The following is a 24,640-nucleotide window of genomic DNA, read 5'->3' as shown; positions in this document are numbered from 1 at the left end:
TTTTGTAATTTTAAGGTTGGCTATCGTGCATATTACCGCCCAAGTATTATTACTTCTCATGAGATTTAATGATGTGTTTCCCACCCTTTAAAAGGTTAGTAATCAGCATATTACATTAGTGATTGTAAATAATAGTTATTTATTCGACGAGTTTGAGTGTAAATCGGACTCTTTATTTGACCGAGTGGATTTTTAAACTACGAGTGTAACGAGTGGTTTACCATCCACGAGGTGGAATAAAGCGTCCGATTTACACTCAAATGAGTGTAAATGAGAATACAACATTTTATTCTTCGAATTAGAGTCAACAAGGCTGAAACTTGCTTTAAATCTGTTAAAAATAATTTTAAGTTTTGTATTGAGAAACGCCAAACAGTTGTCAAAACTTCCTTACACGGGAGAAAAACCCTAAATTTTGACAGTGTCGAAGAATAAATAATATTTAAATTTAAAAAATCGTTTTAGAACAGAGTCTTTTAGCCATCTTTTGGTAAGATATCACATAGCTATGGTATGTTATGGCTTTTTGTTGTTTGAGTTGAGTTTTTTTTTGTTTTTTTTTTTAAACACAATAAGCCTTCTCTTTAAAAAAATAACTAAATTAGTAATTATTTTAATTAATTTATATATTTTGTACTCAATGTTAAAAAGTGCTTTTATCAACTAATTTCAGTAGATAAAGTACCTACCCTTTATCGTCGAGTGAAATAAAGTAATTTTTATCTACTGTTTATACATATTCTTTATTTTGTACAAAAAATTCTGGTAGGTGTGTACAAAATAAAAGGAAATATTATACACGATGATAAAGATTGTTTATCTACTCGTGAAAAAAGTCCACTCGTGACTTCGTGACTCGTAAACTTAACCTTTTCACTCATAGATTTTTTTATCGTCTTGTGTAATAAATAACTATATTGATTGTGGATCAAAAAACAAAACCATTACTTGGGTAGAACCATTTAGATATATTCACTCTTCGAAGAAAAAATTTGTACTAACTTTATTTAGATACGGTTCTACAAAGATGTAAATTTAAGACTAATCTTTTAAGATTCAATTAAGATTAAATAAATAGCACATGACATTTTTTTTAATTTTATGGCTATGTAGCAACAAAGAAAACGGGTCCTAATAATATTTTTTTGATTTGTTAATTGTTAATATTTATTTGTTAATATTTCGAATATTTTTTAACTTTCTGATATTTCAATTTCATGTTCTTTAATTTTTTTAATCTAGTCCAGTTTTTTTTGCATAATCTTAGAAATAAATTTAAACAACCGTTTTAGAACAGTGTTTTAGCTAAGATTTAACAGTTGTATTGTCAAAGTAAGATGTCACATAGCAATGGGTTTTTTAAAGATTTTTTGACTTTTTGCTGTTTTTAATAATAGTATATTAAAGTACAAGTTGCAGAAGGTATCTCAAGCACAAATTTGAAACTCCGAAACGAGCCGCGTAGCGGCGAGTTGAGGAACAAATGAGTGCTTGAAGAACCTTCTGCAACAATTGTTTTATACTATTTTTTCTATTTTGCCGGTTTATATCATTTTATATTAGAAAATTTTAATTTTTTTTTTCTAGAGAATTTTGTGACGGTTGGCGACATTTATGTGGAATCATTTTAGGCGGCTGTAAAAAATAAAAATATTGCGAAGTCCGTCACTAAAATTAAATTAACGCCAACGACTGTTGTTGGAAAACACTATTTCACAATAAAATCGATGTTTGAAAATTTGAGATAATAATTTTAGAATGTTCAATAATTTTAAAATTTATGAGTTTTTAATATTGTAAAATTTAAGTAAAAATAAAAGTTTGTTGCTACATCCTGTTTTAAAAACAAGCTACTCTGGTATTTTTCTTTTTTTGGATTAGTATTTAATATTTTTGAAATTTTTAAAGATCTGTGAAAAATTGTGTGGTAAGAAAAATGGTTGTCTTTTTTGGGCTAATTTGTGCGTTTTGGTAAATTTGTTTGCAATGGGGTGGTATCAAGTCGGTGTATCGTTAAATGTTGATTTATTAATGTAGGTTTAAGTGTAGCGTGAGTCCTTTGAAGAAAGTCGTCGTAAGAAGTCCCTAGTTAATGATATGAGAGCGAAGTGAGGGAGGTTTTGATAATGAGAAAGCGTTTCCTTTTGAGAGCAAACGATCCGCAAAACAAAGAAACGGATGCGTCCGAGCTGTTATAAAATCATCGTTCGGTTTTGGTTTTTTGATGAAAAATCTGAAAGTGAATGCTCGAGGCGCGCTGAAAATTGGGAACTAAGAAGTAGCTCCGTCTATAAATGGAAGTTAACAGGCTCGCGAAACTTAGATACGAAATAAAAAGCGATATTATACATCGCCTTTGGCTGTAATTTCCTGCAGAATGCCGGATGTGAGGCAGAAATAAGGTTGCTCTTTGTAACTCGCTAAATGAAGTCCGACCGCTGAATTCTAGATAATTTTCCAGGAACTGTAGACACTAGACTTCATTCACGACGAAAGACAATTTTTCACACAATGTTAATTTGCGCTCATTTCCTATGCTCACGACCTGGCAACGTTTTAATTATTCGCTTCCTTTTGATTGCTTTGATAAAAAGATTATTGGAGAGACGGAAACTTTTTGTCATAGTCGCGAGTGACACTAACTTATAAAAGCTTTTTTACCAGCAACTCTTACCAGAGTTAAATTTGTCAAGGGACAAAAGTGAAATCTACCCACATTTCAAGCTAATTTAGTAATGGATCAAAAATGCTCTTTCAATACATAATATTGTTTGCGATTTAATTAATAGCAAGTTGAATTTACACTTAGCAAAGCATATCATTCTAAATTATGCTTTTACTAGATTAGTTTATTCAAATAATGCAACGTCACTGAAGCGTTGTTTTGCAGTTAGTAAACTTTATTCATACGTTTGGTTTGAATATAACTAATAGTTGATTATATTTATACGTGTTTGTTTGAATAAGCTGTAACTAACATGGGCTTGTTTGTTTAGTTTAGCAGAGCATTAAATACGCTTTGAACTAAAAAAATTCAAGTTTATGGTAGAGAGTTTTTGTGTCTGATACATAATGCATTTTCCTCGAATTTGTAGTGTTTGGATAAATAATTTTCGGTTTGTGATTCACAATTGGATTGTTTGCGATTGAAACTTTGAATTTTCACCCTGAGCTCACCTTTTCCTTTCCTTCAACCAAAAACATTAGGTAAAAAACGTTATCTCCACGTAAAACTCGCGATATCTTTGTTAGGCCGTAATATGAGTCGTAAAATTTACGATCGTCGAGGAGTTTATTTGGGAGATAGCAGTAAATATCAGAAATGTGTCGCAGGCCAAGAAGGATAACAAAACGGCGGAAGGACGCACCGTAAGGAAGCACTCGTCACCTGCTTGATGGAGCACCTCTTTGGGTAATGAAATCTGTTGTTTGCTTCCGAGACGTGTTTATAACTCGCTATTTTCATAAAGGACGACCGGATATTGTTAATAAGGGACAGGTGAGTTGAACGGCCGGAAGTTGGTATACAATCCCTCTTGATGATACAATGGAGTAGTGAAACTTGTACATCAGCAAATTGATACAAAGGAACGACTTACACATAACCCGACGACTTCTAGATATCCAGGACTTGCTCGAAGATGACGCACGATCGTAATTTATGGCGAGTCGATAACGACGTTCGACCCACTCGCCTTTATTTTTAGAAACATTGAATAAATATTTAAATTGATAGAAATTATTATTGATGAGTGGCAAGAGACTTATCCATCAACATTTTTAAGAAAATGCAGACAACATTAAAATTCATCTTCTAGAAAAAACAGTTAGCTCTTTAACCGTAGAAAAAATCTTGTACGTGCCACATGCTAACATATTCATTTTGAGCTTTGCTACAGTTTAGAACACATTTTTAATGTAATTGGTTAATTACTAATCATTTTATGCAGTAACTATAGTTAAAAAAGACTTTTTAGGAAGCCTGAAGTTTGAAAACCAAGGTTATAGCCAAGATTTACAATCAACTAAGTTTGTTCTTTGCTTGTCGGCTTTGTGGCGTTTAAAATTTTACATATTTTTGTCTTGTTTTGATAAAAAATTTCTAATTTTGTAACTTTTTAATTTCACCTCAATTTCAGTTATTTTCTCGGTGGAAAACGCTCTAACTTTATAAAAATGAGCAAAAATTATGCATTTCCAGACTTAGTTTTGCAATTTTCTACTCTGTTGAAACAAAATTGTTTAGTTTTTTTTTTGGATAAAAAACAAACATTTCTAAATACAATTTTGCAATTTTCTAGTTTATTTAGGCAAGACTGCTCAATTTTATTTGCGTATTGTGTCAAAAAACACTTTAATTTACAGAAAATAATGCATTTTTAACCTAATTTTGAAATTTTCAAAATATCTAAATTTCATTTAGGTGTTTTTTTGGTATAAACTGTTTAAAATTTCAAACATAAACAAAAGTAACGCATTTTAGATAATTTTGTTAGTATCTACTTTGATTTTCTTGATAAAAAATACATACTTGTCATTTTGCAATTTTCTACCTTATTTTGGCAGTTTCTACAGTTTCTTAGTATAAAATGCGTTAAATCCATCAAAATAGGTAAACACAATGGAATTTCATAACAAATTCTGCAATTTTCTTGGAAAATAAGCCAACTATTGTTCATACGTGATAATAGCAAAAAACTCTGGATTTCAGTAATTTCCTTTTTGAAGAACGCTTCAAATTAATGAAAACAACCAAAAATCTAATTTTGCGCATTTTTCTGCTTTATTTAAGCAAAATTATCAGATTTTTTTGTCAAAAAACACTTCTAAATAAAAAAAATACTGCATTTTTGAGCATTTGAGCTAATTTTGCAGTTTTGAAACTTGTGAATTCAGTTTTTTTGGTATAAATACAGTGTAGTATAAATACAATAAAAGGATCTAAATTTAAAAATTATTAACAAAAATAATGCTTTTCCAATCTTAATTTTGTAATTTTCTACTCAATGAATCAGTATTAATACAATATTTCAATTTTACAATAATAGCAACTCTAATTTTAATAATCATTTATGTTCTAATTACGTACTTTATTGCATCAGTAAAATGATTGGGTACCTAAGATTTCTTGAATTCTGTGACATAATAGTAAAAGAATTATAAAAAATACTTTTTTTACAACTTTAACAGAAAGTAAGGTATTCCAACCTAATTTATCTCTATGGAAGGTAAAAATTTTACCTTCCTCACACATAGAAAAAAACATGCTGCTAGATTTAATAGCGAGATATCAAGAGAAGTTGTTAGATTTGTTCTTGGAAAGTTTCTTTTAGATGGTTACTGCCCGAGACTTGTTTAATTGTGGAAGGAAAAGATACACTTTCCTCCCTTGTAATATAAATAACTATTAAGCCGTTTATAACGGTCTCCGGAATATTAAAATTAAAAATTGAACAAATCACATCGTTGGTGGTTAATAACGACTGGCGTCTACGTTCATTATACATAATTTTTAGTAATGTTAAAGGATAATATTATATTACAAAAAGTAATATTATGACTGCAATGTATTATTGTTGAAATTAAATTTAAATTAAATACAAAGTCTGCATTTGTAAGTCGTTGCGAAAATCCAATATTCCAGCTCCACCCTACTGTGTATTTTCTGCTGCATAAAACTAAGTGACTTTGTGCTACAAAATAAAATCTTTTCTCTCTAATATAATTTTGAAAGTAGAAAAGCGTATTATCCCGGTTTCCGATGGAATTTACCGATCTTTAATTCTACAAATCGGCCAGTTTTGGTTTAAAATTTTGGTACAACCTTACCTCTCGGTGCAAACAATTTAAATATTTCACGCTACTTTAATTGCATGTTTGTTATTTTTGTAAGAGGGTAAAAGCGCGTTTATTAATGTAATGTAATTCAAATGTTTGTGAGCGTAAATTATTGTCGAAATGCAAATTTGTGATACGAATGGAGCGTTAAAATCCGTTTATTCAGTTTATTTTATTTAAGGATCCTTTTGCGTTTATCCTTTTCCCGAATATGAATCCTTAGCGCAATGAGTGCAGAATTTGCGACACCCAGATTTGTAATATTTATGCGATTGCAATGCGAGTCCGTTGGCGTTTGGCGAGAGGCCAAATAATCATTGCGAAAATCGAAAATCTTGAGTTATTTCGCAAAGGGCGAAGAATAGCCGTTGCGTTTTATCGAACACTCACTCATATTCTGTCTTTCGACCGGAAAAGCAATTACCGGAAGCTCGATTTCGTCGGATTATTACACGAGATAACGACACAAAAGCAGGTGCTACGAAAGCTCCCAATTCCCAATTCTTCTCCTGTTTACTGACCTAAATATTAAACTATTTTACAAAGTTCATTAACGGCGACCTTGTTTCCTCCATTGTGTCATTAATCAAAAGTGAAATTAAATGCAGAACTCGGTTGAAACAAAATTAATAATCTTGTTAATGTCTCGGGGAATAAAATATTGACTCAAGGGGACCACACTTGATAAAATAAAAGAGCAGATCAGAAGACAATGGAGATACGTGATAACACTGATAACTGCTATACCAATATGTCGATAATGTCACTACATCACTTTAGTTCGAAATGTTTACATTGGAAATTGAAGAACAAAATTTCTCTATGTCTTTTGCTGTCTTGAAAATTGAAATTGCAAACACAGATAACCCAGTGTTTGTTCAGTAAAATATAACGATTCCAACAGGCACAAAACATTTGTTTTTATTGAAATGTTACCTAAATTGCACTAAAATTTTATTGGTTGTGTGCAAAATTGGAGGTGTTTAAAAATCTTTCACACAATTGTACCAATAAAATTTTCAATAAATCAATGATTTGAGCGAAATTGGCGCACAAACAGGATGTCTTTTCTTTGTAACTCTTTGTTTACATTATTGGGGTGAAGTTCGTAAAGATAAGTTTTCGTATAAAGCTTCGGTAAACCTGGAAAGAAAAACATTTCGAGTTTAAAGAGAAGATAAGTCCGCATGTTAGGTTTACATTTTGTAAAACAACTAAATTTCGGAATTAATTGGTTTATTTTATTATTAAAAGACCTACTTTTGAACCCGGATTATTTTGAAATTCGTTGGTGAAAATGTAGATAACTTCTGCATCATATATTCAGAATTCAACTTTATTATTATCCGGAGGCACTTTGGCAGTTGGAAATTTGTTTCAATATTATAGTTTTGAACGTATTTACGTATCGAGAAAGCTCTAAAACATCCACAAATTTTTCCCCCAACAAAAAAGAATGATTGAAAAAGCCATAAAGCTATCAACTTACCGTGCGGTTTCCGAGATTTTTCACGCGGCAGTGTAGCAAGACAGTTTTGCCAACAAGTCCAGTTATGTTAGAATTTATTGACGTGTCAAAGTAAGGTCCGGTCCCTGGCGTAGGCCATTCCTGCAAGAAATCTCTGAATTTCCGAGAGCCGCCGTCTTCAGCACCTGCAAACAAGATTTTAACTTTCTTGAATCAAACTTGACAGCAGAGAAATTGCAGGGACGCTTTTTCGCGATTCTTCGAACGTGTAATTAATTAAGTTGACAGCGGGAGAATAAAAATGGCAGCTTTTTGCGAATATTCCCGTTTTTGCTACCGGACCCCGGTCATAGTTTAGCACTTCTCATGCAGATGTTACTCGGATTTTTTAGAATTTCACCACTTTTTGCGAAGTGTTGCAAACTATATTGTTCCTTATAGGACATAAAGTGTATGACGTTCGTCTTCATTAGTTGTTGCTCGAGTTTGTTGCAATATGTGGAGAAAAAAGCCCCGTTTGGCGTACTCAAGTTGACCATAAAGCTCTTCACGGTTCTTTGTCTCATGTGTTTACGACTTTACGTGCATAACCTTTGAGCGCGCAGGAATTACGTTTAATGTAACAAAAGTTATTTCCGGGCTTTTTTAATTGTGTTATTTTTCAAATGTACATTATGGTGGAATCTACAGTCACAGCTTTTCTTGATGATTCTCTGGGAATGATTTGTTGAATGCTTTGCACCGCCTGCTCGGAAAAATGTTTTGTCGTGAGTTATTATGAGTCCGTGAGGAAAGACTTAAATTACATCTTTCGTTTCATGTTGTTTTACTTTTCTATATTTTACACAAAACATGTATACAGTATATTTCGAAGTTTCAAGGGTTTGCACAACTTTTTTATGTTTTCTACGTGCCTTCTAAATATTATATTATAAAAAAGTAAGTACGTCTTTATAAGCCGCATTTTTCGAACAGAATGTTATTAAAATTTCAGCAAGGATATGTAAGTTTCAAGTATAATTTAATATTCCATTTTCTGCTACAAAAGAAAGATTTCTTCCTTTAATGGACGCGGCTGGAATATATTTTTTGTAAAACGGATTAATTTTGAAATAGTTGCATTGATTTCCTGAATGTATTTTATTTAACTTAAACTTTGTAAAACTCCTCGAACCTTCTTTAAAGTTCGTGCTTTAATTACGTTTATTATAGCGAATATTTGTGCTTGAAAGTTTAATTAGAATTAAATGTTTTCATCTGAAATTAGTTTTATTTCAAGTTATTGAAATGAAAATAGGTTGCCTTCAAAACTCATTTTATTTAACGACCAAATTTTAAAAAGTGCCCAAATTGTATTTATAATTTAAGTGAATAAGCTCCAAATTATGAAACGAATTTTCTTCGGTTGCGTTTGATATTTTTGCTTATTTAGCAATTCAAATGCATAAACTCTCCAGATAGAGCGCATTTGATGTTTTACAGTCATAGAATAAACATGAAATTTTTTGTATATTCGACTTTTATTACATCCAAACACAATATCAACTCAATCAGATCTAAAATCTCGAGAGAAAATAAAAAGATTAATCAAAAGTATTTTCACTTTTAAGAATCATCTCGATTTCGCTCTTTTAAAAAGACTTTTTACCGAGACGATATTTAACTGTCCAAATGTAGCTTTAAAGTGAAAATTTGCGAAATTTATCATTCCAGACAGCTGCTGTCGTTAGCATAAACTTTAAGGAGATGTAATTTTAAGCCCTTGACAAATATCTTAGCTTCTATATATTTCGAGTAGAAAAGTTCCCCGATGAAGCATTTACCTACCAACAGTCAATATTTTGATCGAGCATTGTTGGCAAATTTCATGTATTTGTACATTTTTGCAGAAAATATTTGTCCAGCCTTCGGCAAAATCTTGCTTGAAAACAGCACATTTTCATCACATAAATAATTTCAGTATTCGTTAAAGTTGTTTAGCTTTCCTCTGTTTTGCATTTCTGGCATTGTTTTTTGCCTTCAATATTAAAAATTCACTTTATATAAATCAATTTTTGCACAAATGAAATTAAAAGGAAAGTGTAAAAAGTTGTGTTAAACTGCAAAACAATTTGTTTTGAATAATTTATGAGCTATCGCATTTGGACTTGGTCCGTGAAATCCGTGCCAATTTGAATGAAAATTATAATGCGGTGTAAGTTTTAACGAGTTTGTCCTGTAGTTAGTGTAGGTATTATTTTTCGGGAAATGTTTTAAACACAGCTCGGGTTGTGCATTTCGATGAGCTCATTTCCATTCGATCGTTAACGTTGTTAACGAATCCACGTTTTGTGCAAACTGCGACATGTTAATATTGTTTTCACTTAAATCGCTCATAATTATTATTCGGCGAGGTGGCCTTCCTTCGGGAACTGATGAATTATTGAAAGTCTTGAAGAGTTTCCGTGTTTTGCTAGACGTTGATAAAATGAGTGAGACTGGAACAGTTGACTGTCCCTTGACTGAAGTTTATGATTCCCCAAATCCACATCTCGACCGCCTTCTGAATAAAACAACGGCTCTATGTCTTTTCGAACCATTTATTTTTTTCCACGATTTGTTATCACTGATAAGAATTTATTGGGAATGTGTATTATTTGGATCATTGATTTGTATAAAGTTTGAGACGATTTAAAGTCACAATTCCGTAAATCTAGCTTTCATTAGTGCAGACAAGGATATCAGCTGTTTTAGAGAATTTTGCTCGGATGTCAAAGAGAATTAACACCTGAACATAATTTACGAAGCGAGAGCTGGATTAACAAAACCACCAGCCGGCAGTTATTAATCCGAGATCGAGAGGATCCTTTAACTTTGTAACAACAACCCTCGGGTAACAAGGAACAAGATATTTTTCCCGAATCAATTATTTAAAGCACCTTCACACGATACACCCACTTTTTCAGGCAATAAAAATATGACGCTTTTCATTTGAAAACAAACTCAAGGTAAAAGTGGAGCCATAAATTGGCATGTTGTTTATATTTCTTTCGGGAATAATAACATTTTTGATCTGGGAAAGATTATAAACGTTATTATGCATTACAAGCAAACAGAAAGTTGATTCGACTTGTTTAAGTAGCTGTTTACTCTGAGGATCTGCATATATAAGAGTTTTCTCGTGTACAATATCTTCAATATATTAGATAAAATGTCATGTCTCAAACATTCAGGTTGGGTTGCTTTACTTTGCAAGTACGACGAAAAAGTTAAAAATTATTCATGAACCCGCAAACTTCAGCTATGTTTTAAAAATGTAACTTTTGAGACATCCAATCTGTTTTATGCAAACAAGACAATTAGGAAATGCTTTATTTACTCACAAAGAAAAATTTTTCACAAATTCTTTAAAATTTTCATACTTAAAAATGCTTTTTGGACAAAGAATTGACACAATCTTATGTAAGGCTGACTTGAAAATCTAATTTGACTTTGAGGATTCTACAGCATTTGTTTTAAAAAAGTAAAAACATTAAATGCGTCTGTGAATTCTGGATTTGGTTTTATTAAAAATGTGAAAAAGAAATGAAAATTAATGACCTTATCTTGGATTTTTTAAAAACATAACTTTTGAGACATATATATTAACAAAAATTTTTTGCATTATTTTGCATTTGTATATTTATAAATGCTCTTTTAGACAAATTACAGTAAATATACTTTTTAAAATTCTGAAAGATGTGTAACAAAAACTAAAACGGAATTAATATGTCTTCTTTAAAAAATATCACTTTAGAAGCATATTTCCTCACAAAAAAAATTTTTGACAGAATTTTTTTGAATTGAAATTGAAATTTTTGACACCAAATGTTTTAAAAGTGTAAAAACGCTAATTGCGTCTGTAAATTCTCGATTTTGTTTTACTAAAAATGTAAGGAAAAAAATTGTAAATGGGATCTTCAGTGGTCTAAAGTTCGTACTTGCACATTCAATCAGTTCGAAGCAGTTGCTGCATGATCGATTTCAAAGCAGCCAGATGACTAATGACTGGATTCGCCATACTCTCCGGTTGAATAAATATTCTGTGTTGTGAAGAGCGGCGTTTGATGGAAACTTTAATGGAGCGAAGCATAGCTTATGTAATAAGAATGCGTAGTATCAACATCTGGGAAATGGATATGTGACAGAAATCGTTCGGGCACAAAGCTTTGACAATCTACGCACATCCGCAAACTTATCGTCCTCCACCAGAAACCTCATTTACCGTTTTCGGTGTTTAGTTGTTGAAGCAAATTTGAGGTTTATTAATTTTATTTGGGTCTAGTGAAGTCTCTTGAAGTTGCACTTGCTATTTAAATTTCTACTCAATCTTAGAGTCTTTCGAGTTAAAAGTTTTGCGCTACAAATAGTCAACTTTGAGCTGTAAATATTAATTTTTGGTGAATTTATTTTACGTTGTAAAATTCAGTCTTGGATCGAGGTAAGTCTGGTTTAAGACATGAATATAAATCATTGGCTGGTCTGAGGACGTGATTTAAATATATAGATGGGGTAAAATTTGGTCGGGTAGTTTTATAGGCAATTTATTTATTTAGTTCCGGTTCGAGTTTTGTAATTTAAACCTCAATAAAAACGTGATCTGCAATTTGCATAATAAAAGCAAATTCAGGTGGTGGTTTGTCCGTCATAAAGCAGTGTTTATGTGACACATGAACGGTTTCTCCCTATCTTTCCCGTAGGTATTTATTGTCGCATTCGATTACCGTGTTCGACACTATGTCCTTTTCAACTACTACACCCTCATTCCGTCGGATAACCGCACATTTAATCGAAACTCTCTGCAGAGTTACTGCTTTTGTTCTCTTAATACGATTTAAAAGCGCCACGTATATATGTCTCAAAGTATCCGAGTTGGCGTTGATGTATTGCTACTATGAAATCTGGATTCGACCCTTTACAACGGCTAAATAAGGATTGGCACGGGAGTGAATCGCGACTAGAACTCCTTAGTCTTCTTTGATAAACTGCGCTATTATAATTAATAGGGACGGTTTTATCAAGCTTAACGCCAAACAGATTTCTAACTGAATTATATTACGATTTATTAAAATAAATGTACACTCTTATCTGCCATCACGACGAATTATAGATAATTTGCCCAGTTTTGACGTTATATATTGCCTGATAGTGAGCTTGACGTCGATTTGACTCAAACACACCACCTCAAACATCACAAATTTCAGCTATCTACTCGTAAACTTGGATTAACTTCACAATCTCACACGCCAAATTTCTCCACAGAATTGTGAAAATCGATCGCAGCCATGATTAATTCTACAGTCGTAAACAAGTTTTCCAACGACCTTAACAAAAAGTAAATTTTCCACCATATTTTCAGAAAGGAAAGTGGACAATTACCTCAATGGGAGGTAAAAATTTTACCTCCACCACAGAAACGAAAAAACATGATGCTAGATTTAGTGGCAAAACGAGATATCAAGAGAAATTGTTACTTTAGAAGTTTTTTCTGCTGGATCGTAGGAAAAGGTATGTGTACTACATTGGAGGAAAGTGTCTTTTTCCTCCCTGGGTGGTTCCATCTGTGAAAAGAAAAAATACATTTTCCTCTTTTATTGTAAAATAAATAAATATTTCCAAAGAGAAAGTAGGTTTTTACACCCTGATTTCTAAAAGAAAAGTGGCCACTTACTTCTCAGAAAGGTAAAAATGTTACCTCTTTCATCTGTCATAATTACAATAATACTACGAGTATATTACATACCGAGGTAGAAAGAGCTTCATATCCGTCGAGGTTAACTTTATTTCGAAACAGAAATGAAACTTTTCTCCAAGGTTTGTATTAGAATGTTATTTACAACCGCGTTTTTTCCTGAAAAAGGTAAAAAAAAATGTTAAAAAGTTTGACTGGTCGGTCGGATCAGCTGTTTTTGTCATTGAAATAAACATTACAATAATAAATGCTAGATGTGTATAGCAGATTTTGCTCATTAAGTAAGTTACATATCCACTAATCAATGCGTTTAATTGTGACAAAAGTGGAGCTCAAAAACGAGAGTAGTAATAGAGGTAGATAATGGAGGTCGGTAATAGTGGCAGATAATAAGAGGTCAGTGTCATCATTACATATATGGTTGTAAATAGAAATATATTAAACCTTTCTGGGAAGTAAAAATTTTATCTCTACCTCTCTCTCATAGAAACAAGAAAACATACATAGATTTAATGGTGATATTGAGATATTAAGAAAAATTGTTAGTTTTTCTTAATATCTCTAGTTCTTCTTGATGGGTCGCAGAAAAAATTATATGTACCACACTGAAGGGAAGTGTCTTTTTCTTTCTTGGTGGTTACTGCCTGAGACTTTAAACCTGTAGAAGGAAAATATACACCTTCCTTCCTTGCCTTGTAATACAAATAACTATTTAAACAAATAAATAAGAAAATTCGGCAACTACTGTGGATAAGAGCTTAAATTTTAGTACATCTAGCACCGTTATTTTAAAACTAAATATAAAACTAGTTATTAACAAAATTGACTAAATAAATATAATTTATAAAAAAAATACATATATAAAATTCACTTTCAGCTCGAAATTTATTTATTTGAGTTTTGGATGATCCAAACTTGCAAAATAAATATTGTAAATTGGTCTACTTTACATTTTACAATAAATTTAAATAATTTTAAAACTGCTGAAGTAAATGAGTAATTGAGGAATACATATAACATTTTGGTTCTAATTTTCTGGTTAAATTTTAATTTGTAATCTCCAATTTCAGCTGCTTATGTTAAGATGAATTTTGAAGATTCATAAATTGAACTATCAACTTTTTATTTTAAAAACTATTATCTTAGGGTAAAATTAATGTTTGGCAATTATTCAACAAAGTAATACAGACTCCTTACCATATTTCTTAAATTTTTAAATTTTTGTACAATTTTTTAATGCCCAAAGTTATTTTGTTGGACTTTAAAATACTTTCAGAAAATATCACCTCTGTGAAATAATTTACTAGATTTTTTAAATTAAAGTGTTCAGGAAGTATCTTCATAAACCCTTGTGCAACCGATTTGTTTTTAAAGCAGCGGATCCAATCTCTGACCATTATTCTCGTAAAGCCCTAATTTGCATTGCAGCTACCTTTGTTACCTAAAGTTTAAATGATGTTTCCCAATTCAATTAATCGAGTTTCTAAAATATCCCCTTTTAAAAATTCTTATTATTCTGTTTGAATCGTGCAACAATTCAAGGCATTTCAGTTTTAGTTTCTATTCAAAGTGAATGTAATCGTGCGGTCAATTCGGTGTTTTCGCACCGTATCCAATGTGATTTTTCAAGTTTAATGTGCAAAAAAGCGGAATACCGCTTTGCAATATTTTATGTTTATTTTCCACCATAAAGCTTTTACTCTTGGAGGATTACCAATATTTATAGAGCGGAGCTTTGCAACATAAATACTTGGATTTATAAATGACGTAAATCTTGGCGTGTGCACAGGTGGTTATTCAGAAATTCGATACGTCAATATAGTTTTAAAAGAGCCAGCGTTTTTAACTAATCTATTGTGAAGTCGTGGATTTGTTTGGCCGAACAATTCCAAAGTGCCGTACATCAAATTTCCAACTTTCATATTTTCCACTTTCCCTCCGTATCATAAATTTGTCCCATCGCTGTTTAGGAACTATTATTTATCTCGTTTATGGCCGCCGCAATGACAAATTTCTTAATATTGCCGTAAATCGAATTAAATTATTTCGCAAAATAAATCGCTGCTTTTTTATTCAACAGGTGATATCAGACAGATTAAAAATTCTTTTCTGAAAACTGGAGCGACTTTACTACGTGCCAAGATTAAGTAAATTGTAATAAATGAACCGTCCTAAATGACATAATTCACATGATGAGTTGGAAACTGTATCCGGAAAGTGCACAATTGCAAACAATTTGACTAATTGAAATATAACTTTGGCTAATATTGTAATAAAGTGGATGTTCACATAAAAGTATGTGATAGGAGACCGGCGTTTATTACCCCAGTTAATCAAACTGAAACGTGCTTTAAATATCCCGACCAGAACAAAAGCACCTTAACGTCTAACTCCCAAGCCAAGAATTTAATTGAATTTGCGAGTCGAAATTCCTTTTTGTTTTTATTTATAGACTCGTGACGGGTAGTGCATTAGTTTGAAAAAAGTATCGAATGTCGAAAGTCGACATTTTTCAAGAAATAATCAAGTTAAATGCTATGAAAGATATCGTTATCTAGATGGGGTTGTGCAGTTACCTTGGCGAATTTGTTTCCACTCCAATCACATCAAGTTTCGCTTCTACTTAATGTCAATTTCGTGTCTCAAAGAGGGATCACTTAAGAATGACTTTCTTAATTATGAACCGACTTTTCTTTTTGCGGAAAAAGTTTCAGAATTGAGAATTTTCTATAATTCGTGAGACGTGAAATTTATGCATTTATTTGATTATTTCATTAAAAGGGTTTAAAATCTCATTAAATTCGTTTGCCGCACTTTATTTTAAAATTTCGCCATTATATCGAGTGCTTAATTAAAAGTTGAGTTTTCGAATAAATATAAGATCCGTGGGGATTCGGTGCGTGTAATGGAGACTAATTGTTACTTCAGAGCAAATGGCAGCTCTGATGGATGACCATCTATCGTGCACCAGAAGATCCCTCAAGCTTCTTATCCCAGAACGTATCACATTTCCTCAAACTATTATCACCTACCTTTACACAACTTTCTTCGCTTCCACTGTAATTACCGTCGACTTTAAGGACGAAAGTACTTTTTAAAACACACCAAGGGTTAAAGTTTGCCACTTTTAATGAAATCCCCAGATTAGCGTTCTGTCTGTTTACATTATGCCGCTTGGGGGATTCGTTTTACCAACACTACAAGATAGTTGACACACATAACATCTCAGCGAAAATTCAATTTTGCGCAATATGACGCGACGGAGCAGAAACTTTCTTGTAAGGAGGCTGCATCCGAAATAATTAATGAGACGAATTTTTAACTCTCAAAGCGAAACTAATTTTGATTTTTAATAACAAGCAGCTCATGCTAAGTAGTTTAACTGATTTAATAACAAAGTCTTACACAAAGCACTACGCTTTCACGTGTAATAATATTTCACATGAGAGTAATTAGAATACTTGATTTTCCTTTACTAAATAAAAATATAACGTAAGAATCTTTGTTTCGGCTTGTGTCTTTGTTATTATCCTGAAACACACAAAATTTACAAAATCCGGAGATTTTATTTACATATTGACTCGATATGAAAGAGACATTTGAGGTTTATTAAATTTATTGTTTTGTTATTTAATTTTTTTTAATGTTGGTTAAAGATGGCATTTTTCTAACTAAAATATAATATGTTAATAATTATTTTTATTATTTTTATTTTTATTTTTTGTAATAATAAATACTACTACATCTTACAAATTTGTATTTCAGAGTGATAATTTTAAGAACAGCATATTTTTCAGGAACAATCATTATTGATTTTAGGTACTCAATTACAAATGAAGTTATCCGAAATCGTCACTAAAGTTAATAATAAAATTGTCAGTAAAGAGTTTAAAATCGGCACTAAAGTAGTTCATTATACTACAGTTTTGTGTATTATTGGTTGCAAAATATTAATAACAGTGTTGTCAGATTTATTGTCTTAATGTAAACATAAGATAAAAGACATGAGCCATAAATAGATAGTACTATTGAAACGAGAAATATGACACTGGACTCAGTGAAGTAAACTTCCAATTGTAAAGTGTCATTAATCTAATCGCCAAAAATAGTTTTGCAAGAATTTTAACAAAAATTGCGATTTTTGACCAAATTTAATTTGCATTTTAGCACTTAAGTCATTTTTCATTACTTATGTGTTTTATTTACCCCGGTAACTGAACACACATATGTAATAAAAAATAAGATTTTAGTGCCTTGATACATAAATAACTATTTTTATACTAAATGACTATTTATTTATTAGATTCGAAATCTATGTTAGAAAAGACTTTTTCAATTAAAAACATTAACGTTTTTATCAAATCCACATTTTTTAGGAATGAAAATATTAGAATAAAAAGAATAAAGAGCTTTCAAATACCCTACCACTAATTAATTTGAGGCTTAATTGTGTTCATAATTAAAAAACAATTGGAATTAAATAACAATAAGCTTTTTGTTCAAATATTATAAAAAATGTATTATTTTTATTGTGTAAGAAAAATGAGAGCTTTTTTATGTTAAATTAATACCTCACGAGTAGGTTTTATAATTTCCAAGACATAAACGCCCTTAAAAATCGCAACAAAAAGTAACTGTTAGTACTTTTTGATTAATTTTTTTTAAATTTTAATATAGATGGCTTTTTCTTTAAAAATTTAAAAATAAAGAGAAAATAACTAAAGTAATATCGCCCCCTAAGTGCAACAACTAGATAACTTAAATTTTAGGCATTTCTAAAGTATTGTTGCAATACTTCAAAAACATAAAACCAAATTTTCTATCAGATTAAAAAAACATAGTTTAGTATATTACACAGCTGGATGACTAATAGTAATTATTTTTAATTACTTTCAGGGTGTAGTTTTTTGCCTTTCAAATTTTTAAACTGCAGTCACTTAAGACTATAAATTTCAAGATATGATGTGTTTTTTTATTCAATCTTGTGTTTAATTGTGTTTGTTTGTTGGATTAATTTAAACACGTAAAACAGAAATTTTACCGAGCAATTTAAGCTGGAATATCTTATGTTGTATGTAATTTTTTTAGTAAAAAAGTATGTGTAATAACTTAATTACGAAATTTTGATTTATAAACATGTTGACTATTATCTCTCCTTCAATTATTTATTTTGCAAAGGTAATCAATCCAATTTACTGTGTACGTGTATGTACTTAATGTTGTAAATATGAAGCATTTGTTGTTGTTGTATATACATTTACAAATTTAAACTCTTGATAAAACAAAGCAATATTGTTACTATTTTGTTAAATAAAAAGTAATTTATTCATGATGATAATGTGTGGTTATTTATTTTAGTTGTTATCTCGATTAGTCCACTTTAAGCACGCCACAAAATAAATACCATGTTTTCACTAATATGAAAAGTAAATATTCCAAGTAGTGTGTAATAACCGGATATTTTATCAGCTCATGTTAATATTCAACGATACCATCACCTTATTATTTTCAAATGCAGAAATGTAGTAGTTACTGCATGAAACCTTTTATGACATAATTAATTAAGAGTATGTATTCACGGAATTTGCGTGTTTTAATACCATAAATGGGCTTTGAAAGTGCTTATTTTTCCACTTTTCCACCCATCGGAAGAGTAACATTCTCTTTAGCCAATGACAGTTCGTTGGAAGTGCAAAGTATCCGGAATGCACAGCAGGATTTATTTCGCGGAAGCTTGGCGATAAGAACACCTCATCGATCGATTTTGCACAAGAACGTCATCATCATGCAAGCTAACTCTTTAGTGGTCTCTGTGTACAAACCTAATAACAGTCTTTGCTTCGTCGCAACTTCAATATCAGTCCATTCACTGCACAAAAGAACCTTAAGATAACCTAAATATTGAAGCGGTGTTTGCTTGAGTAGGAATCCAGGCTTTATGGAGTCGGGTTAGTGCAAAACCGCCGACTCGGCCAGCGAATACCTTCCTGACGTTAGGAATTAAGTGATTAATTGATCCGACACTTGTGTTAATTGCTAATTGTGAGAAGTTGGATTTTTGAACGAATAATGTTATTAAGATTACCATTTGGAGGCGAGAGCTAATGGACATGTGGTTGGGCTAATTGCCGCCAGATTGCGTCAATGTCGTTTTACAGAGTGTCTATAATTATAGACGATCGTAAAATACAATTATGCCAGCACTAACTGTACAATGAAACGCTCTGTCACGCTCCAATTTGTCGCAAACATTCGATAAATTACACGACAAAAAAAAACAGAATAGTTTGAACACAATTGTGAGGAACTTTTACAATTATTACAACCTTTGCAAATTTACACAAAAATACGACAAAATGATATTGGTTACCTTTTTTGCAAAGATCAATGTCTGTTTAATAATAAATAAAAGTATATAAATCGGCCGGGAAAATATGATGGATACAAGCAATAAATTTAAAATTTTTACAAACAGAGACTAGGACTTGATCTACGACGTCTCGTTTTAAATTCATTTTGTGTTTTACTTTAAGACAAACAAATATATCGACATATGTAAATGAGTTTGGGTAAAGAATGTTTTTTTCAAGAACAAGGTTTTAATTTATTTGTGAAAAATGGTGGATGCGCCGGGCAAATTTTTATTTATTTTTATTTCTAAACTCCTCAAAAGTTACCAATTTTAGCATTCTAACATTCTTAAACATAGAATTTTACACTTATGATTTTCCATTATAGACACAAGGTTTTCTTTGTTTGAAAATGGTGTAAATTACTAATTGTTTAATTAAGTTTAATATATCCTTGCTTTAGCGCAATACGTTAAACTTGTTGGAGTTGTTAATAACCATGGCGTTTCTTGATTGCATGTCAAAGCATAACGTGCAAAAAAGCATAATTATTCACGCAAATTCTTGACAGTTTAATGAAACAAGAGTTCTCTGTTTCATTGGTCCTATTATTTGACCTGTATGCAGATTCCGTGATAAGTAAAGTACGTTTCCATTATCGTTAACTAATGGACTCCCACTTGAAATTGGCTTAGTGAATGTCATTTTACACGAATTTCCTACTGTTTTCACTCTCTAATTGGAGAATCTATAATAGCTTATTAGACAGCACGAAGAGTGAATTAAATTTTACTAAGTGATAGGTATTATGCTAATTTTAACTATTTGCAAACGTTTGCAAAGCGGAAGTGCAATTTTAATTAGCTGATGTTGTGCTGAAAGTAATTTCATAATTATCTACATAATAAACCAGCCGTGATAAAATTCAAAGTACAGTATTTATTTCTGCGTTGCACTCTTTTTTTTAGGTAAAAAATGTAATTTAAAGTAGATTAGGCCTTGCGTCCAGAAAATCTCGTTGAGCATAAATATTCTTTTATAGCATGAATGGTCATTGGATGACCTTTGAAAAAATGCGGGGTTGTTTGAATGATGAATAGAGGAAAAAGGGAAGAAAAAGGGGGCATCCGCTGAATAGATAAGAACTGAGGGTCTCCAGCGCCCTTCCATGCAGATACGTGATTTCTCCAGAGAATAACAATAACGCTGACGCTTTTTGTCGTGAAAAACAAATTCAGTTTAAATGTTAGCGCAGGTTGTGCACTCATAACGAACCTCAAAGTTGAGACAATTTCTCGAGTGTTATGAAAATTGCATTAGTTTTGTGAAGATTGGATTATCACTAGTTCTGTGCAATGAAAACTCTTTCAAGTGTAGCGCTTTTTTGAAACAAGAAATTAAGTTACACAAACAAGAAATACAACTGCATCAAGCAGGACGTATTTTTAAAATTATTTCTTGTCTGGATAATAAAGAAACTACCAGCAAAAAATTGTTGTGTTATATTTTTTTCAATTATCCAGCTGGTTGTTTGTTGTAAATTTGCTTAAATAACTCACAAAGCACATATTTGTCCTTTCCTGATTTGATAATGCATTCGGCTTTTTGAGAGAAAGTTTCAAAGTGAAAATGACAATTATGAAGCGAATGAAAATTTAATGGGGCTATTTTTGGCAGACTCTTTGAATTAATATCGATTTAGTAAAATATATGAGAATTGTATAAATTTAAATCGGCGGTGGTATCACAAGTTTGCAGCATGCGTAAATGACTTTTTAATTTGACCCCAAGTTGTGGAAAAGCTTGTTGCGCTTTAGCCGATTTTTAATATAAGAAATTTCGCGAAGCGACGAAGCGTTTACTCAAGATGGTCCTTTATCGATTCAAGGATATTAAAATTTATAAATGCAACTCGTTGCATCAATTGGAATGATGTATTTTTCTCAGAATTATCTTCCTGGAGTTTTTTCCCGGTAATATATTTTCTTGAAGCGTCTGCATGCTGAAAATGTAAGCCGATAATTTATCTAGTGGGATTAAAATTTGCGGAACAGATTTCCTAAATCGTTTCACTCGGACAATGTTTTAAAACAACTGGTAAGAAAAAAATGACAATTTATTGTCCTTGAGTTGACAATATGCGACTCGACAGTTATTACCGGATTCTATTCCGGTCCAAAACATTTCTTTTGTAGTGGCTAGTAAACATTGCCTTGCTGATAAATGATTTCAGTTTTTCCGAGAAATATTATCTTTATTTCATATAATAGAGCACTTAACTTTTTCATTTTCTCGAACATCTCACCAAAGTCTAGATTTATATTTTCATAAGTTTGCGACCAGTCACAAATTCCATAGCTTTCGTAACAAATTAATCTAATTTAAGTTTTTTTTTTTCTAAATATTTGCGCTACCATCAAAAACATAAATCATGACATAATTAGTGAAATCTCAAAAAATTCGATAACATAGCAATTTGGACTGAACGAAAATGTCACAAACAGACTAATTGGCTTCGAAATAAATCACCTTTTAGAACAAGTTTTTTGATGCTCTGACAAAACCAGAGTTCGAATTAAAAAACTTTCTTTAAAATTATTGCATTAACATGTGGAATTATTCAAATTTAAAATTTTTTTCCATTATGATTCAACACAGTTTGTTACTTATAAAGATGTAAAAATGTTATGGACGTACTTAGTTTTTTATGTTTAAAGCTAATTAACTCGCAGCGTAAAAAACTCGATTTTTGCAAATGTTCAAAATAATTAATTTTGAAGCTGAGAAGTAATTTAGCAATAATGATAACAATAAAACCGGACTAGTTTTGAGGATAAAATTCAATTCTTTGGCGAAATGGCTTTTACAGTTTCTTAATTAAGGCATTTTGCTTTGATTGGTCTGGTAATGCTGCCCATGTGGGCGAGGATAAAACTCAGTCTGAAATTAATATTAAACTTTTGCCAGAATTATAGTAACATAAACCGTATAAATACAGCAGTATTTGGAGCTTAACACGTCGAAATTTACAACTTGCGAAACACCGCAATGAAGTCGTATTATTCTTACCGCAATAAGTTAGAATAAACTAGTATTTTAATTAAAACTAAGCCGGCGTTTATGGAAAAAAGTAATTATAACAGTTGTTGAAGATAAGTAAGATTGTTGTTATTCTTTGGGTGAAAAATGCGGTTTGTGTAATAGTCTTAGAGACGGCAACAAAGTGTCACGACAAACATCTTCACGTGTCTCTGAAATACGTGATTCAACTGCTCTTCTACGACGTATAAATAATTCTTTACCTAACTTTACACCCAGCTGTTTGGTTTTTATTTTCTTCGTGAAATTGCACAAGTTGTAGAAATGTGTTTACATTTTAATCGGGACAAATATGTAGATTTGGATTTGAGTCGACTATTTAAAATTGATTACTGGGAAAGTTTCGTTATAAATTTGGGATTATGTGGCACGGTTATAGGAGTTTGGTGCGATTAGTTTGGAAAGTAATGGACCGGTATTAATAACGTACCTTTTCATTTTCTATAAAAACATAAAAATTGAAAAATGACACGGCAGAGCATTCACGGAAAGAAGATAAATGATTAAACATTATTTATTATTACACCTCAACGTGTCTCGTCCATGACACCTAAGTAATGTCCGAGAAATAATTCAGCGTCTGCTAGAATTCCACTGTCGGTGAAATGTAGCGTTTCTCGAGGCGTGAATAAATAAAGACGCTCCGTATTAGCCGCAACTTTTCGACATAAGTCTCAATTGAATCCTCAAGAGTGAGCTCATGTGTAATAAGTTGAGCAAAGTAGCTATGTAATACAAGTTTCCGGATCAAATTACATTCTTGCCAGTGTGGCTCACAACCAGAAACGTTGACACGAAGAAGGCCGGTCAAGAACCACTTACACTCGGAAGTGGACCTACTAACTAAGGAGCTCTCCGGGAATTGTGTCGGCCGTTCATTAATAGCTCGTGTATTCCGGACACGAACGGCACAAATGCACAACACAACCGACATAAATATTGAGGCATAAACAACGAAATTATAACTTGCTTTTGGAATGAAGGGGTTTGTCAATTAGGAACATCACTCACAAGCGAGTGTTACAATTATAAGAGAAAAAGAGACATTAATTGTAATCTGCGACGGTCTTAAGCCACACATTCTCCCGAGAGACTTCTTAATTTGGTTTATTGGACGTAATGTTGGCTGCGCCAGCTGGCGAGCCAAAAATGTCGCTTTTACTTTGAAAAGAACTATAATTAAGGCTGTACATATTTTATTACAGTAATATTTTGATTTACAACTATTTTGTTACACTAATTAAACTGCAGAAAAAACAAACTTTTATTTTTTTGGTTTAATGGCAATTTAAATTACGTTTTAAGTAACATTTCTATTAAAAAGTGTCAATTTTACATGTTTTAAATGTAAAAAAAATTAACTCTTTAAAATTATTTGATTTAAAAATGAGTTGTTGATTTACATTACATTTTACATTACAGTTTACCAATATTTAATTGCAATTATTGTAATTATACTTTATTAAAAAAACTAAAAGTAAATAAAACAATTTGAAAAATATTAAAAGCACTTGCTCATCCGAACCTGTTTTTCGTTTAACCATTTTGTAATTTTTTAGTATAAAACTGTGTTAGCACAAATTTGCGTAAATGTAGTTTTAGATCTATATTTAAGCTGTAAATGTTTGTATTGTAATAAAATGTTTTAATAAATACAGTATTGATTTTTAAAGATAGTGAATATGTTTCAGGCAAATATTTTCAAAAGTGTGTTTATTTTAATCAGTATAAGTATAATAAACTTTTGTCGATGATACGAGTACATTGCAGAGTTATTGTGTGTTATCGTTTAACATGAGAAATTACAAAACGCTAAAAAATTTTAAAAAACGTTTGATGTTCTTGTGTTCATCAGTATTAAAAACTTTTTTTTAAGTTTTTAGTTTATGAGCTAATAAATTTTTTTGGATCTTATTTTCCCAGACAGTAAACATCGATAGAATTGTTTAGTTTGTGATTTTAAGTAAGAAATTTTATATTATGTATAAATGTTTTCCGATAAGTTAAAAAAAACGTTGCATTTTTTTCAGTTATAAAAAAATTACACCTTTAGTTTTTACTAGCATCTTGTACACTAAAGTTAAATAAAAACACGAGCTGATTCATTTGTAGGTATGTTTAGCAAGTCAAAAACTAAAAACTGAAAAAAAATATTGCTCTTATTTTAGTAGTTTA

At 31.3% G+C, this 24,640-nt stretch overlaps 1 protein-coding gene across 2 annotated transcripts in view; it reads right to left on the bottom strand.

Annotated features, from left to right (window-relative positions):
* LOC123007141 (zwei Ig domain protein zig-8) overlaps positions 1-24,640 on the bottom strand; it is a 44,265-nt gene that overhangs the window by 17,897 nt on the left and 1,728 nt on the right. For both annotated transcript variants that reach the window (XM_044402227.1, XM_044402228.1), the window contains exon 2: positions 7,328-7,491. In XM_044402227.1, the coding sequence (XP_044258162.1) occupies positions 7,328-7,491 (164 nt within the window). The remainder of the gene's footprint in view (positions 1-7,327; positions 7,492-24,640) is intronic.

Source organism: Tribolium madens, unplaced genomic scaffold (genome assembly GCF_015345945.1).
Source record: "Tribolium madens isolate multiple individuals breed KSU strain unplaced genomic scaffold, Tmad_KSU_1.1 Scaffold_3;HRSCAF=73;Tcas5.2_LG2, whole genome shotgun sequence".
Classification (NCBI taxonomy): domain Eukaryota; kingdom Metazoa; phylum Arthropoda; class Insecta; order Coleoptera; family Tenebrionidae; genus Tribolium; species Tribolium madens.
The sequence above is the reverse complement of the archived record's forward strand: the minus strand, read 5'-3'. Positions and strand labels throughout refer to the sequence as shown.